The 16,151-nt window shown below is 32.4% G+C and overlaps 2 protein-coding genes and 1 long non-coding RNA gene across 3 annotated transcripts in view; 1 reads left to right on the plus strand and 2 right to left on the minus strand.

Annotated features, from left to right (window-relative positions):
* LOC125505211 (FMRFamide receptor-like) overlaps nt 1–6,847 on the minus strand; it is a gene marked incomplete at its 3' end in the record, with an annotated part of 97,125 nt that extends 90,278 nt beyond the window's left edge. The window contains 1 exon segment of the mRNA XM_048668629.1: nt 6,557–6,847.
* LOC125505212 lies at nt 2,450–9,113 on the plus strand. The gene is made up of 4 exons (XR_007282014.1): nt 2,450–2,930; nt 3,013–3,258; nt 8,797–8,895; nt 8,964–9,113. It is a non-coding gene; the product is annotated as an uncharacterized LOC125505212 (long non-coding RNA).
* A 2,185-nt stretch (nt 9,114–11,298) lies between these two features.
* Nucleotides 11,299–16,151, minus strand: part of LOC109543158 (mitochondrial-processing peptidase subunit alpha) — a 6,732-nt gene continuing 1,879 nt past the window's right edge. Inside the window, exons 5-11 of the mRNA XM_019912721.2 lie at nt 15,550–15,707; nt 15,356–15,491; nt 15,154–15,299; nt 14,885–15,090; nt 14,225–14,390; nt 13,436–13,568; nt 11,299–11,862 (exon numbers count right to left, since the gene is read on the minus strand). Coding sequence (XP_019768280.1) covers nt 11,687–11,862; nt 13,436–13,568; nt 14,225–14,390; nt 14,885–15,090; nt 15,154–15,299; nt 15,356–15,491; nt 15,550–15,707 — 1,121 coding nt within the window. The 3' untranslated portion in view covers nt 11,299–11,686. The remainder of the gene's footprint in view (nt 11,863–13,435; nt 13,569–14,224; nt 14,391–14,884; nt 15,091–15,153; nt 15,300–15,355; nt 15,492–15,549; nt 15,708–16,151) is intronic.

Below are 16,151 nucleotides of genomic sequence, written 5' to 3' on the forward strand. Positions count from 1 at the left end.
TATTTTCCTATTATTTACCAACAAAATTCAGTGATCCTCATTTATTAATTAAAGAAATTGGAGAAATAAAATAGTAATTTGCTCATAGAAGCGGAACATGATTCAAATCATGTGCGATGCAGAAAGTGCTGCATCATCGATTTTCCTGCGTATTTATATTCACACGCCAATTCCACCACATCCATATTGAGATCCAGTTTAATGTCGGATGAAACACCATTATACACCTATTGAGCCACCCTGTAATAGGTGGCTACAAGATAGCGCCAGAAATGATATATTGTTCCAACGCCACATACATGCACACGAACGATGAATTATGTACCTTTGTGAGATCAATTTCGGTATACAAATTCAACACGTTCACTTTATGGAACGCTTTACTGAATTCGTGTATAGCATTCAGAACAGCACCATGGACATTTGATTCGTGTTGGAGATATTGAGACAAGACACAAAATGAACCCATAGTGAACTCTAAAGAAACATCTGAAATGCACAGAAATTTAACGAAAAACAAACGCAACTGGACTTTTTGAGAGGATTTGTTTAAAGTATTTCTCTRAAGTATTTACATCCACTTTTCAACATTTTGTTAGCTTCTACCCCAATTACTTAGCTAATATATTTCGCATATACAGGGTGATTGATTASGTGAATWGGAAATACCCATTTATGTGCTTTTATACGTGCTGAACTGAATTATAAACTCAGTTAAAATAAAGTTTTCATCAATTATTGAATCCCCAATTTTCAATGTTTTATCTACTATCTACAAAAATATAGGGTATTCCATATTAGCTACGAGGCAACACCKTGAACAAGAAGATGAATATGGGCACAAAGTGTTTCAAGAAGGAAACAAAACTAAACGTTTCTTCAAATCTCTCGCGAACCTTTGCCAAACACTTCAYTGGCTCTTCATTAGGAGGCAATTGAATGATYCGTTCAATTTAAAAACTTGCCTGTCGTGTTATTTATTTTAAACGAATATTTTTAAGTCATTAAAATAAAATCAAATTTAAAGGTCTAACACGCTTTATGTGTTTATTATATTGTGCGTTCGCAAACGCTGTTCTTATGCAGATGAGAGTTTTCCACAAGATTAAAGTTTACTTTCTATTTTATCATTTCCTGGCTAGCTTTACTGTTATTTTAATTTTATGTTTTCCTTAAATTTTGCATAGTTTTTGTTAAAACGTAAGTGCTGGCAATGATCATACATTAATAGATGCTTTTCGGAAATTTTTAATTAATTCAGAGCGTTGTTTGTTATTTATTGAAGAAATTTTCCTGTCTAAAATTTATTTAAAAATTACTGGACATTATATACTGCTCAATATGATAAATTACTGCTCAATATATATTCATTATTAATAGTTATACTGGCTGATTCACAATCTTTTGGGCACAAAGTTACAAAAAATGGTTGGTATTTTCTCCTTAACTCCTACAGTTTACTTAATTATTAATTAATAATATATTTTGCTCACATTTTTAACGTACGTAGGCTAATGTTTAGACCCTTTATCCGTAGGTAAGGCTGATTGTGAAACTCTACAGGGTGTTCTTTTCTCTAGAGGCATACCCCCTATTACACCCCAGACCGTTTTTGTGGTGCGCCGTTGGCTTCAGCTGAACACATTTTTTGCATTTTCTGTTCAATTTAAACATTTTCTGATCTCTTGCAGTTTTTTCGCATCTGGTTTCGTTTTCAAGTTACTTGCACAAATATAAGTCCATGTAGGGTTTCTGGGTGATTTTCTATGAATTTTTTATGCCTTGTTTTATTATTATTATTATTATTTGTGCCTTTTCGTTCACATTTTATGATAGTTGCTCCAATTTTTTTCGGGAAAGCCGCCACAAACTCAAAAAATATAAACAATTTCAACAACAAGAAAACAGTCAAAAACGAGAGAAGGTAATTAATAATTAATTCAAACAATAAAATCTGCTAATTAATCGTTTCACAATCTTGTGATCAAAATCAGTAGAAGACATGCGACCAAAAAACATAGAAGAGAAAATTATTAAAATTTCCCGTTTAATTAATGTATCGTTTCGCTTGAAACACGTTCCTGTGCTGTGGACAACGGCAGATGTAATGATGATACCAAAACCCGGTAAAACTATAAACGAAACTAAATCTTACCATTTCTACAGGCCCTTTTCTCTTCTGCTCATTTATGCGACATAAATGAAATGAGCAAATATATTAATCGTAAAGAAATGGCAAATTTTCATTAATAATAACAAATAACATAGGCCTAATTAATGGTGCAATCAAATAGTTATTAAAATATAAACATTATCACAAAAATGTGTTTTTTTAGTATAAATTGAGAATTTTTCTCTTCAACCGATCTAATCCATCAAAAAAATGTCGGTCAATAACATGTATCTTTCAGCCACTAGTTAGCTAATATTATGTCATAACCTGATCAGTAGCTATTTAAATTTTGGCGTGTAAACGTCTCAACTGAAATCGTCAATCAAACTTAAGCAACACATGAAAGTCACTGATAAATAAACTGCTTCAACATCAATGAATCAATTCGAATTTTAAATTGAACTGTACATTATTGTAACAAAAGCTACTCTTTAAATGTTCCTGTTTCATCGTAAATATTTACATTTCGCACAAGGTAAATGCCAGATGTTCTTAGGCGCCACATACTAGTCGGTAAAAACCGGATTATTTTGCATAAAAATTGAACTGAAGAGTTCAAGTATTGTCAAAGGTGAACACCAAGGTGTAACATTGTTATGCAATTCATGCAAAAATATTCCGAAACTACACAAAAATGTTGTTCTGGGTTGAACAGATGCAGCGATAGCCTGAGTAAAACGCGTTTTCATTTTTATAAGTGCAAAGGATGAAAAATTGCATCGTTTTTCAGCAGTGAAAATAGCAGGGATCGTAGAAGGTTTGTTCGAATTGAACCAGTTCCATCAAATCCTCTTATTTCCTTATCTGCGTTAAATTAACATTTCTTGTCCTTCCTCAAGTGCTTTCTCCTTTTCGGAGTTTTGCAATCATCATATCTTTGAAGCCGCTGTTCTAAACAACTGGATGGATGTGAATTGATACCATTCTCTGCAGTTTCTCTATTTTCTTCGTATTGGCCTTGTCGAAGGTCTCACCGTAGCACAGAGAGCATAGCCAAACACACACCAACTCACTCAGTTACAATGAAAAGTTTCTGTAAATATGTGCCCGCAAATGCTGCGCTCTCAAGGTGTTGGAAGTTGCAAGTAAGTTTATCTTTTTCTTTATTGTGTTTCCGCGCGTCACGAGTATGGTAAAGTATCTTGTAACTCAATTGAATACCTTGCGCACTTTACAAACTTTTGCATATTTTGTATTTTTTGCCTTTAAGATTTTTGAACAATGAAGAGCATGCAAATGCAGAAAGCACTCACGTTAAAAGTGCTAAAAATTAAGCCAAAGCCAACTTAGAGTTGAAACTATTCTCTCAGTTAGAGAAATACAGAGAGACATCCATTTTATCATTCTCTGCTGGAAAATTCTCATGAATGCAAAAAATCATGATGTCAAAATATTTAAATATTCCTAGAAACTCAATTGATTTACAAACATGTTTAGTCTCACCCAAAACTGTTGAGCAACATCACCAATCAAGAATTTAAAAAAATCTACAGAAATAATCATTATTGGTCTGGACTTATGATTTTAAAACAAAATTAACGTCTTAAAACGTTAAAATGTCCTGTTTCCATTTGCTGTGTTCAGCATTGTTGATTATAAAACTGCTTAGCTTTTCGGTATTTTTGTCCGTTGTGATTTATTCCACCAAGGAATGGCCGCGAAAGTCGATCTCTTTTAATAAAACACCCTTTATAATATTTGATAGTGTAATTTTGAAAATTGGAAACGACTCAGTCTATTTTTTTTTCGTAAAAACTCTGGCCACGGATTTTTTACGTAAAACTATGTAGTTTCTGGAAAAGTAATAAAAAATATCTCAAAACTTGATATTGATTTGTCAAAACGAATTATTCGAGCGAATTTTCACATATTTGTATTCTCGTAATATTGTTACACAATTTATTAGTATACTATTTTTAGGTTCATTTAGGTTCTTTTGATAACGATAGCAGAAAATATGTTTCTTTAAAATTAATTTCTTTACTAATTGGAATTTTCTCTTACAGCTTGAGCCTGATAGTTCTTGATTACCTTTTGATAAATAATTCGTTTTTATTGCGAATATTTTTAATGTGTTTTTATTGATAAGAGCACTGTTTATCACTCTGTAATAAAAAACGTGAGGAAATTCAGTCTTTTTTAAAGACAAACATTTTTGAGGCGGAATACCCAGCAAACAGTTTGTGAAAACACCGTTTATAATGTTTCTGATAATGTATAGCTTATTGAAAAATAAAGGAGCAGGAAAATATATTAAGCAATTATCTAAAAGTGCTATTAAACTTATGTATATTTGTTTTAATTATGTTTTTTACATATAACAGGATGGTCTCGATTTTATTTGCGAGACTTTAAAGGCAAATTTTATTTACATCCAAATACATTACAGAAATGCGGGAAAATGCGCTCACTTAACAAGTATTCATTTCTTAAATTTATATTACCAAAGATATTTCTTAAAAAGTAACTTTGAGATATTCCTAGTTACTTTGCTAGAAACTACATAGTTTCTACGTAAAAAATTCGAAATTGGACTTATGCATGACTAAATATACTGATTTCTTGTCTCTTTATAATATACGAATAATACAGGCAATTAAACCAACTTAAAGCCCATATAACGACCAATTTTTGTTAATAGCAAACACTTCGCAATGTTAGATGCTAAAAATAACCTGCGGACTTGGATTTACGATTTTTTTTAAATTTAAATTATTGAAATCCCATAAAGGAACACAGAAAAACCACTACCAGAAGTTAACAAAAACATACTTCCTCGTTTACAGAGTAATAAATCAAACCAGAATGTAGTTTGATGACTCATGAACAATGAAATAACCGTTTAAAGCACGATTTCAAGTACCATTCTTTAATACCAATCTATAATTGGTCACAAAAGAATGGTACACATGTATACAGGATGAGTCTCAATTTGATGAACAAACTTTTATCATAGAATCTACACCAAAAAAATACTGTTACTATGCTAAATAAAGCACAATCCTAAAAAAGCTTTGTTGATAAAAGTTATATATAAGTTTAATAACAAATTGTATTGAGGGAATTCACATGTGTTATCACATCTGTAAAATAAAAGTACCTATGTACAAACAAGAACCTGCATTAATCTTATATATAGAAATACCAGCCAATTGCATTTGTATTCCCTAAATGTTCAAAGACTTGCCCATTGATCAAATAATCTAACTATCTAATATAGAAGTATTTTTTAATCAGTGCCTCCAAGGAAGCCCTTTAACTTTTCATGTTATACCTGCCATGTTCTAATCTTAAAAAATTAGATGTGGGCACCGATAAACAACGAAACCAAATCAAATCAGGCTCGCAAAATTAATTGGATCAATTGCCCTTCATTCGGCCGCATTAGTCATTCTATTCAATTTTCACACGTTCTATGTTCTTCTTCATTGTCTATAAAACTTTCTTAGGAGATTCTGTGAAGCTGCAGTTTGTGCATATTCAAATATCTGGAATCTCATATTAACTGAGTGAAAACGACATTGTTGCGAGATAGAAAACGTGGACCCATTTTAGGAAGCAAGCTATTTAAACTGCTCCAGTGTAAAGCGCTATAAACAGTGCCATCAATTATCCAGAAGGTGTAGCAAATGCGCCCAGATATATCTGCTCATTCCATTGTTAGAGTGGAAAATTCGGAAATTGCTTACAGTAACGTTTCAATTATTTCGCTTGAAAAGATTAAAGGAAATGGAGAAATCTATAATGAAAATTTCTTAAAATGTTCAAATGCTACTCGTCAAAGAGAACCAGTGTGCATCAATGGCTCAATTAGAAACAAATGTTTCAGGCAGATTAGTCAATTTTTCAAAAATTTATTATTTTTGATGTATTATAAACGGATCACGTGATTTGTTATTATGCACATCTGCATTATATGCGGAACCCAAAAACTCTAATTAGCAATGTTTCCCCTCTAAATTACTTGGATATAATGTGAGCAAGTTAATAAAGTGTGGCTATTTTCGGTCGGCCTATTTATGTTTGTTATTTGGCATTATCACCTTTTAATAAGCTATTCAGGAAAATTATGGAACGATATTTACGCAGAGCAGCGCGATTTCTATAGAATTATTGTCGGGGAATTGTGCACGAGTTAAATAGCAAAAGCTGGTGAGAAATATACAGACATAAACCAGAAGCAGAAAAGGATTAATATTGAGTACACTTTCACTCCACAACTTTCATTTGGAAGAAGTTTAGAGCTTTTAATTTTACGAGGAAATTAATGTACTTAATTAACTATTTATTGCTGTAATTAATGCTTTATTAAATAGTATTGAAGCTGTAAATTCTTTCAATAAAAAACTAAAAATTCTTTAAAATTTGTAATTTTTTCCTTACCTGCTCTTTTGAATTGGATTCAAGATATGAAAATATCTCAACAAAATGCAGTAACTATCCAAAATTCAGCAAAAGTTAATTATATTCACGTTTTCACTGAAACTTTGCAATTTTTAAACAACAAATAAAATTCACTTTTCAACTTTTTTTTACCTCAGTTGCTTCGATTTACGTAAAAAACTGCACACATTTTTGAAAATCCGGACGCACGTCTAAAAGCGCACTTGAAAGTTGCGTTCGGAAAATTCGCGCGCGAATGAAAGCTTTCAGATGGCCAGTTGTGGCGCTAAAAGCTGCCGAAGTGCGACTGAAACGCTAAAGATTGGACGCTAAAAATTTCAGCTTTCGCGTTGGCGAAATGCGGGCGACATGTTGGCGTTTGTCGTCATTTTTTTTGCTTCTTTCTTGTCGCATTTAATTCCCAAACGATCGCAAACCAAGTCCCATTTAATTAATTTAAGATGCCAAAATCGTTTCAGTCGACTGAACTTTCCAAATAATGTAAATATAATCCTCTTCGATTGCTCTCGAATTCAATTTCTACCATTGCCAGAAAGTGTTAAGTGTTAGTAAACAAGTAGTAGTCGGACTGCATTCATTTTTTTAAAAAATAAGAAAATAAACCTATAATTAAATTAAAAAATGTAAAATTAATAAATGAAATAAATAAATTATTTAAATTGTCTATGAAGTTTTAGCTTCAAGATGAGCTGGAGATCGTAAAAATCGGACCAAAAGTAGAAAAGTTTTCGCTGCAAGACCAAAAAGTTGATTTTTTGAGACCACCCTATTGAGACTCAGATTGACTCAGAATTTCAGGATTTTTACGAAACTTTCAGCACCTTTAGCGTCAAATATCTTCTCAAGATGGTGAAACTTTCCAATTGCTTCTTGATTTGGTTTCGAAGATACGATTTGTTTCGAGAGGGAGCGTAGTTAACTGAAAACAGTAAATTTGAGGCTCATGCTTAACAAGGTGGAAAAAATGAGGATTTTGTCCGATTCTTTTGAAACTTTCTGAATCCTGAGATCCGAGTGTCTTCTAAAGACGGTGAAAAGTTGAAAGTTCTCCTTGCATTTTTTTGCAGTAGAACCGCATTTGACTGAATACAGTAATTTTGAGACTCACTTTCAACAAGCTTGGGAAAATTAGGATTTTGTACGATTCTTCTGACTGATCACCCTGTAAATAGAAAAGATGGCCGAAAAATTTAAAAAACCGTTTTGATCTATTTGGTTTATCTTTAACTTTTGGCGTTGATATCCAAAGCATCCCATTTTTGTCCAAGTGGAGCATGCTAAACTTTGCAACATTTTGCATTATTTCATTTGCCGCCCTGTAGAAAATTTATCTGAAGTGCTTAATTTTTTGCGAAAATATACACTAACTGAAAAATAATTTCACTAAATAAGGCTTCAAACAGAAACGAAATCGAATTTAATAAAAAATTTAATTGAAAAACTTTTGAAGCAAATTGCTATCCACCACATCTCAAAAATTTTCGTATCATTGTTCATTCGATCTATTAAATACACATTAGAAAAAGATCTCATATTCGTCTAGTGTACGCTTTGAGTGTAAGCACTTGTAGAATTTGTAATCCTTTGTATGCTATGTGAACCTTAACGTAATATTTACTCACAATTATATTACAATTTTGCTGGCGCAATTTTCAAATAGGTAGAAAAGAATGTAATTTAAATTGCAAACAGGTTTTGTTTCATTCGAAATTAAAAAATATAAATTATGGAACGCATTGGGGTTTTCTATTTTTTTAATTTCTTATTGTACTTTTACACATTGTACATTTATTTTATAACTTTTGCCAACTTATTTTTTAATTGCTTTAGTATGAATATGCATCTTAAGAAAAGGAAGAAAATAGGCCAAATACCCAACATATAGTAAACGCAAATTATGAATCGAATCAAACTTACCTTTTTATGAAATGTCCATTCAAAGAGGCAAAATTACATTGCATGTAAAATGCCTCAAAGTTTTATATTATCTTTCACCGCGTCATATAATTGTTCAATTTCCTTTATTATGATCAAAATAAAGGATTTTTTTAAATAAAGTACAAGTTTAGTTTGTTGCATTCATATGCAAAGTTAACTAAATACCTAAATTTCATACAAATGTAGTTTTCGATACCAATAATCATAAACAGCAAAAAATAATTATAGAACAGTTTACTTACAATTGAATAACGAGCTAAAAGCCACCCGTTCCTTCTCAGGCAGTTATCCATAAATTTCTACTCGATTCACTTGAGCTGCATACTGTTGATTAGCAAATTATGCTTAAAGTGTCCGCTTCCTGCAACACAAATCTTGCCGTAAGTACGGCCATATATTATGTGTTTAAAAAGTATTATTATTTAATTGTATTTTCTATTGTTTTCAGCTATAGAATGAGCAAAACATGCGAACAGAACAGCCAGTGGAACAATTACACTTACACACGAAAAGAAACACTACGCAAGAAGCAAAATTTTTAATAATCTTCATCTAATTTCTTATTCAATATATCAACTCAAAAAATTGAGCTGTCGTAACATGCAATAAAAAAATATATTTATAGAAAAAGTTATATAATAAACTTTGCATTGAAAATAATATAAGAAATTATTTTCCACGACGGCCCAAATACAGGAAAAACTCACCAGTTTMACAATAAAGCTTAGTGGTAAATTTTAGCATTAGAAGACAAACTTTGTCTTAATTCGATAGCCTTTTTCTGTAGGAAATAAAGATTATTTATATTTATATATACTTTGTCTTAATGCAAATGTCAAAAATACAGGGTGTCCCATAAGCAATGTCCCAAAACACGACGACCTGACCTAACTTGTCATTGATGGTTAAAGTTCTGCAATAAAATTATATATTTTTTTAAATACCGGGACCGTGTTGCGATTGATTTAAATAAAATTTGCTGTGTATTTGTTCATGTGTAAAATTCACATTTTAATAAAGCGTTTTTATCCTTTTTTTCAATTCAGTGGCTTAAAAAAAGTGGCGTTAAAAATCAGTGATTCGATTCAATAAATAATTTTGATTAACGCGCCAAAAATATAAAAAAGTCCTCATAAAAGGTGGAAAAAAATTAGAAGCCCAGAAACGGCAGAACATTAAACCTTTTCACATATAAGAGAGTAAAAGTAAATAAAAATAAACTAAATTTCGTTTGAACTGGTCAAGCACACAGTTAGAATACATAAAAATGTTCAAGGCAGAACAAAAATAATTCCACTTTATCTATCTTGAGGAGAAAAAGAGGGTGTTTTTTCTTTTCCCTTGTCAGTAAAAAATATCTTCTGTTAACACTCCTGTATAAACTTAAAGACTGATAACACTGAAACGACAATGAAATAACTCAGTAATCGTTTACTTTAATTATTCAGTGTAAGATCGAGATAATTGAGTAAAATTTCTGCTGATGTTAAATGAAAATAAAATTAAATTGTAAGTAAACGAAAATAAAAGTAGAATCAAAAATGGGTCTAATAGACAAACTGGCAAAAAAATAAAATCAATTAAAATAGGACAAAATAAATTCAAAGTAAATCTGTACAAGGGTTCAAATTAGGGGAAAAATCATAGTCAATATAACTTGTGTCTCTTTGTGAATATACAGATATTCCAACCACCTCAACTTAAAAGCAGATGAAAAACCGTGCAGTATGGCAGTATCTTAGCATCATCGGCAGGCGAAAACCCATCACCAATTAACTTATAGAAGAATTATACGAAACATTGCAGGTGGAACAATTAAATCCTTATAACATCCTTATTATACGAGTGGTCGCTCTGAGTCGATTTGCGAAAGATATCAGAGACTAAATCTTGGTCACAGATGGACATTTGTGGATCCAAAAAATGCAGCTTATTATTCACTAAGAGCTTGATGGTAAACTGAATATTACTACTAATTCCGGTAAGGAAAGTGAGTATATTTATAACCACTACAAGGTCGCCTTCAATATGAGCAATTGATTGGTTGAACCAAATATGAAGGTGATTCATAAAAGTCTTAAAGGGTCTTAGTCCCAAGTCTTAAACCCATGCTTAAACCGTCTGTCTGCAAATAGATTTTATTATTAAAGAAAAAATCGTTTCATTGAAAAAGTTAATCGATTCAGCGTAGGCACTAAAAAGTTCTCGAATGCGGATGAGCGCAGTAGCTTCAACACATATGCATATGATATGGTACATCCTGTATATTGAAGATAAAATACAGTATTTTATGACTGCTATGGATATTGAGTTGATAATCGCTATTTTCAGCTGCTACACATGCATGTAAGACAGTTCAGATTTTGCAGTTTTTACACATACCTTGCAATATATATTCATATAAAAACCACGTAGTCATTTCTACAGCGATCATTTTGTATACTTGAAAGAAATTTCCAGTAATTTCTCTTGGTCACTTTACTCATATATTTTTCTTACTTGAAATCCACAGATACGGCCGATCACCTCTCTTAGTGGCTCACCCTGTACACTGCGCCGCAAAATTAACGCAGAACTTAAACATTATCTAACTTTTTTTTTATTGTAAAAAAAATCCGAAAAAATCAGTTATAAGTTGACCAATAAATTATTACACTAGTTAAACACCCTGTACAACATGTTTAGTTCATTTTTTTTAAACCAGATTGTTATTATCATACAAAAACCTCTGTATGAAGATAAGAAAATAACACAAACTAGGATGTTGTAAATGAAACGAAGTATTTATTTTATAAAATTATATTTTAGAAAACACTCACATAAACTTATGTACAAGTTAATATGTAGTAACGCATAACTGATGATAGATGATGATAACTAGATGTTTAGTGCATCACGTTAAGAATGAAATGACAATTTTCCAGAATACGTCTCAACTATCTACCCTCATGCTACCAAAGCATTTAAAATTAAAAAATGCCTACTCACAAAACGTAGGTTTTTCGGGCAAATGGTAGTCGATGATTTTCTTTACCACCAATTAAGTCAAAAGTTCAATTAACAACACCTGAACAGTTTCGACCAGAGTCCTCGAAAATGAATACATGTACTGTAAAATAAAGCAATCAAACAGCTTAATGTTTCACTTAGATATAATCATTTAGTGACAAATTATCTCCAGAGCGATAGCTTTCTGCCACTTGGCATTTTCCCTTCGGTGTCTATTAATCCAGCTTGAATGTATTCTAAAGAGGGCATCTTTCTCAAATCGCCTCTTGCAGCGACACTTGGCTGCGACATCAGCAGTCTTTTTGCTACTTGAACTATATCATCCTTTGTTATTTTTTCTGCAATTATAATATAAAATACCAATTACATTCTCATTTGAATAGGATATCTATCTGTGGTTTTTCGTTTTATTATGGTCAAGTGCCTATTGAATTCAATAGTAATTCCAAAAATGCTATAAAATCCCTATTTATAAGCCAAATGCCGCCTTTAAAAAAGCTGTTTTCAAGTAAATCTGGTTGTCGTTAGCGGAGCCGTAAAATGTTGCAAAACTTGATAAATTAACTTCCGTTTTCGATTGAACGTGATAAAATGCTACATGTAGGAAAGCTAATGCTTTTTTTAAGTTATATTGCTTTTGAAAACGCCTGGAAAATGTATGATCCTTTATCAGCAGGGCTAAATAATTTTTGAAAGCCTCCGTATCAATAAACTAACATAATAAAACCATTACATTGATAACGTGCACCCTCAGACTGTAATGTGTTACAAAAACATTAAATTAATGGCTATAGACAACAATCACCACACAGTGGTTTAATTTAGGTAGAAGAATATTCCTTTTTTTTCTTATATACGATACTCTCTTTGCACTTTACTGCTTGGCGTATGATAAGAATAAATATTTACACTTCTTCAAATATTGTTTGCAATTGTTTGCACTTCAAATTGTTTGATAAATCATGTGTTTTGGACCCACTTCCATCACGTAAAGTATTAAATCATTGCAACAGGATTTTGCCATTGAAAGTCTCAGATAAGGTAATCAGAAATAAATCGCTACACACAAAAACCTTAATAACTTACGAACCCTTGCCAAAATTCTAATGAAACAAAAAGTGTTTTAAAGATGATTTTATTAAGAGTAATAAAAAAAAGAAGCTGTAATCATTAGTTTTGACAGAAAGTTTTGATTTTTTCTGGAAACCTTTCCATCATCGACTTTGCAGCTTTGTTAATTTGTCTGGCGGCAGGATTTTACTTTACAAATGATTTGCTGCGCTCCCCACAGCTTTACAAGGCTTGCCACACGAGAAACTTTCACTTTTTCTTAGTCCTGAACTCTTCATTGCCACCTCCGCGCTCCTGAGTAAAATTATTGACCCGGAAGCTGGAAGAACTCACAAAGAACGTACGATCGTCATCCATCAGACAGCAATCTTCTTTTGGAGAAAAACCAGTGGTCAACTTTCGAGCCCGTTTCTTTTGCTTCCAGATTGTTACTTGCATTTCTGTCTGGTGTCGTCTGAACTTTATAAATCTTGGTACGTCTTGGTTTTGATTACGACGTATGGTAATCTCGATTTCAAACGGTGTTTGTGTAGCGATTTTTTCTCACTCAGTTCTTATGTTTAACCGCCACTCCATTTCATTTCATAATTTATAAAGTAGACTTATCCCAAAACATTGCTTTTAAAATAAACACAATTTGAACAAATAATCGGATGATTTTTACAAACAAAAATTAGCTAGAACTTATGAAAATGTGGCCCAACCAAAACTGATATTTTCATCCGTTTAGAGATATTATATGAATAGACAGTTATTGAGTCGTTATTTTGTCAGTGTAGTGTCTATTAAGTGAAACTTAAATATTTATCCTAACATTTATTGAGTAAAAAATGTGCTTACCAATTTCCTTAATGAAGTATTCGGGCCGCTTTCTGTGTGCAGTAGCCAATACTTGTCTGCCAATATCCTCAAACATCACCGGTCTGCTCTCAAGATTCATCAATAGCATAGATTGCAGTTGAGTTTTTGCTCTCTGTAAAGAAATAATAAACATCGACTGTAAGTAAATATCGTTATAACATTCTCGATAAATTTACGGTTTAAATGTTGCGTCAAAGTTATGACAAAAGCCAAAGTTTGAGTTTTAATATGTAAATTAATTAAATATGTTAATGTATGTATAGACTATAGAGTATTACAAGAGTCCCTTAGACATCGTCTACATACAGAAGGGGATAATTATTTGGCTCTTTTAGTAAAAACTTTTTTAAATAAAAGCGCGAGTACGAAATATGGGGTGTTGAAATTTTTATATTTTGTCGTTTTTTTTTAAACTACTGCAGTTTTTTAGATAATTTGCTCTAATTTGAAAAATAAGTTGAGTTCAGGACGATAAAAAGCAACAGGATGAGAAAATTTCCATTCTTTAGAAGATTAGACTCTCAATTTTCAGTTTTGCTTAGCAATGTTTCCGTATTACGCGATTTTCTAGATACAGAGATACGCGATAGAGACTAAGTAAAAGTCGTTTTTTTTTCAAGAAATGTTTTATTGTTTGGAATGCAAGAAATCAAAGTGAAGAAAACAAATATTTTTGTTTTCGGCTCAGTATTTCCCTGAGCATAAAAACCCTTAAAATAACCTTCTTTCATGTTTTGGCTGCTTTAGGGAAACACAACAATTACGTACCCTTAATTCTTGGTCTCCGATGGAACTTGCCATGTTAACCAACTCTTTAACAATAACTTCTACCATGTCTCTAACATAGTTTGGAGGTGCACTAGCGTGTATGCAAAACAATCCGGTATCATTATAGGCATGATTATAAGCTGTCGCACTGTACATCCAATGGTACCTAAACATGCGTGATATTACTTACATTGCGTCCCAAATTCCAATCCCTACAATGCTTATGATAGCTTAAGAAATAAAAATCATTTCAGAAGAATCACATTATATGGAACCAATGGAACTATTCGATGGCGTGTATGTTGCTGTTTTCAATATTATAGTTAAAGTAGATTAAAGATTTTTTTGTTCAGCACAATATATTTTTCAGAATAACCTTGGGTTTTTTATCTTTTCTTAAATGTTTTGTTTTCTATTTTTACTGCGGAATGATACTTTACACGATTAAATAATAATGACAATGATTTTTTAAATTTAAGATCAAAATCCCCAATCCTCCAAACAATCAATAAATTAATCAATTTGCAATATAAACTCTGCGGTTTTTTTGGTTTTATATCACTAGCTCTTCTGCTTAAAACAAGCAAACAGGTAACAAATCGTTGGAATATACTTTAGCACCCTCATAAAAAAATTGACACGGGAATTCAGTGCACTCACCTGTTTAAAACATTGGTATAAAGCCTCGTATACATGCCTTTTCCAGGACCACCAGCTGAGAATGATCCACCGCCACCCATCATCATATTCAGCACGCACATTGCAATAAAGTCACTATCCTGGTGCGAGCAGCCTTCCAAGCCGATCATTATGTGCGATAAGACTGGCAAACCAGCTGAAGCGAATTGAGGAATATCACATTCTTCCTATTGCGAGAATGACTAGGATGTAAATAAATGATGATCAAGAGTTATAAATGTATAGTTTACCTGCTCTATCCCTCCTGTATATTGAGCAACGCTCTTGTCCACACCAGAAATGTTCTTTTTTCCGAAAAGCTGTTCCATTTCCCATAGTGGTTTGCTGTCGACGAAATATTTCTGGACTGCTTCAACCAATCGTTCATGCTCCACTCCTGATAGATGACAATTTAATTCCAATCGCAACAATCAGCCCAGTAGAAAAACATACCAACACCAGCAACAACCATTCTTTGTGGAGTATAATGTTGACTCAAGTACAAAAACAGCATTTCTCTGTCAATTTTGTCCAGATTTTTTGAAGGACAGAGCTTGGGAAGTCCTAAAGTATTATCCCTGTAGGCTGCCTAAAAAGCACTTAACATTATTCAACAGGCACCACTTTGACTATTTTTTTTAACTCGCCGCGTGTATCATATCCATGAGAATCGTTTCCTGTTCAGGTCTCATGTGCAAAGTTTCCAGTTCAAAGTGTATAGCCTGTTTCGCTCCATCAACTTCTTCAGGTGTGATTTGGGGCCTTAATGTGGCCTCTGCTAGTAGCTGGATAACATCATTTAAGCCTAAATAAAACATAATTCATTCGTAAAGCTATTCATACCACAATAATATTATTCACGAAGTACAGTACTGTTCCAAATATGACCCGTTTTCAACTTTAAGTGTTTATATCTGGTGAACTATTAACCGCACACCCAGTAAACTTGATATAAAATTTTTACTGTTTGTAAGAGAACCAATTGCGACACATTGGCACAGGGTGCTCCATTTAAAAAAATATTAATCTGATATTGCACGGGTTTTGGCAACAGCCTGTGTAACAAGAATAATTTAAATGAATGGCCACTATTGATGCCAATATGGAATTGAAAAATAATTTCAGTTAGCCCCAAACTTCCGCCCTGAATCCGTTTCACCACCTTGTATATTGTATTATATTAGCCAATATACAGTTGAGTCCGGATATAACGAACTTGAAAAATGAACTAAAACTGGTTCGTTATATC

This window comes from Dendroctonus ponderosae, unplaced genomic scaffold, assembly GCF_020466585.1.
Source record: "Dendroctonus ponderosae isolate FM_Combo_2020 unplaced genomic scaffold, Dpon_F_20191213v2 Dpon_F_20191213_7, whole genome shotgun sequence".
Classification (NCBI taxonomy): Eukaryota; Metazoa; Arthropoda; class Insecta; order Coleoptera; family Curculionidae; genus Dendroctonus; species Dendroctonus ponderosae.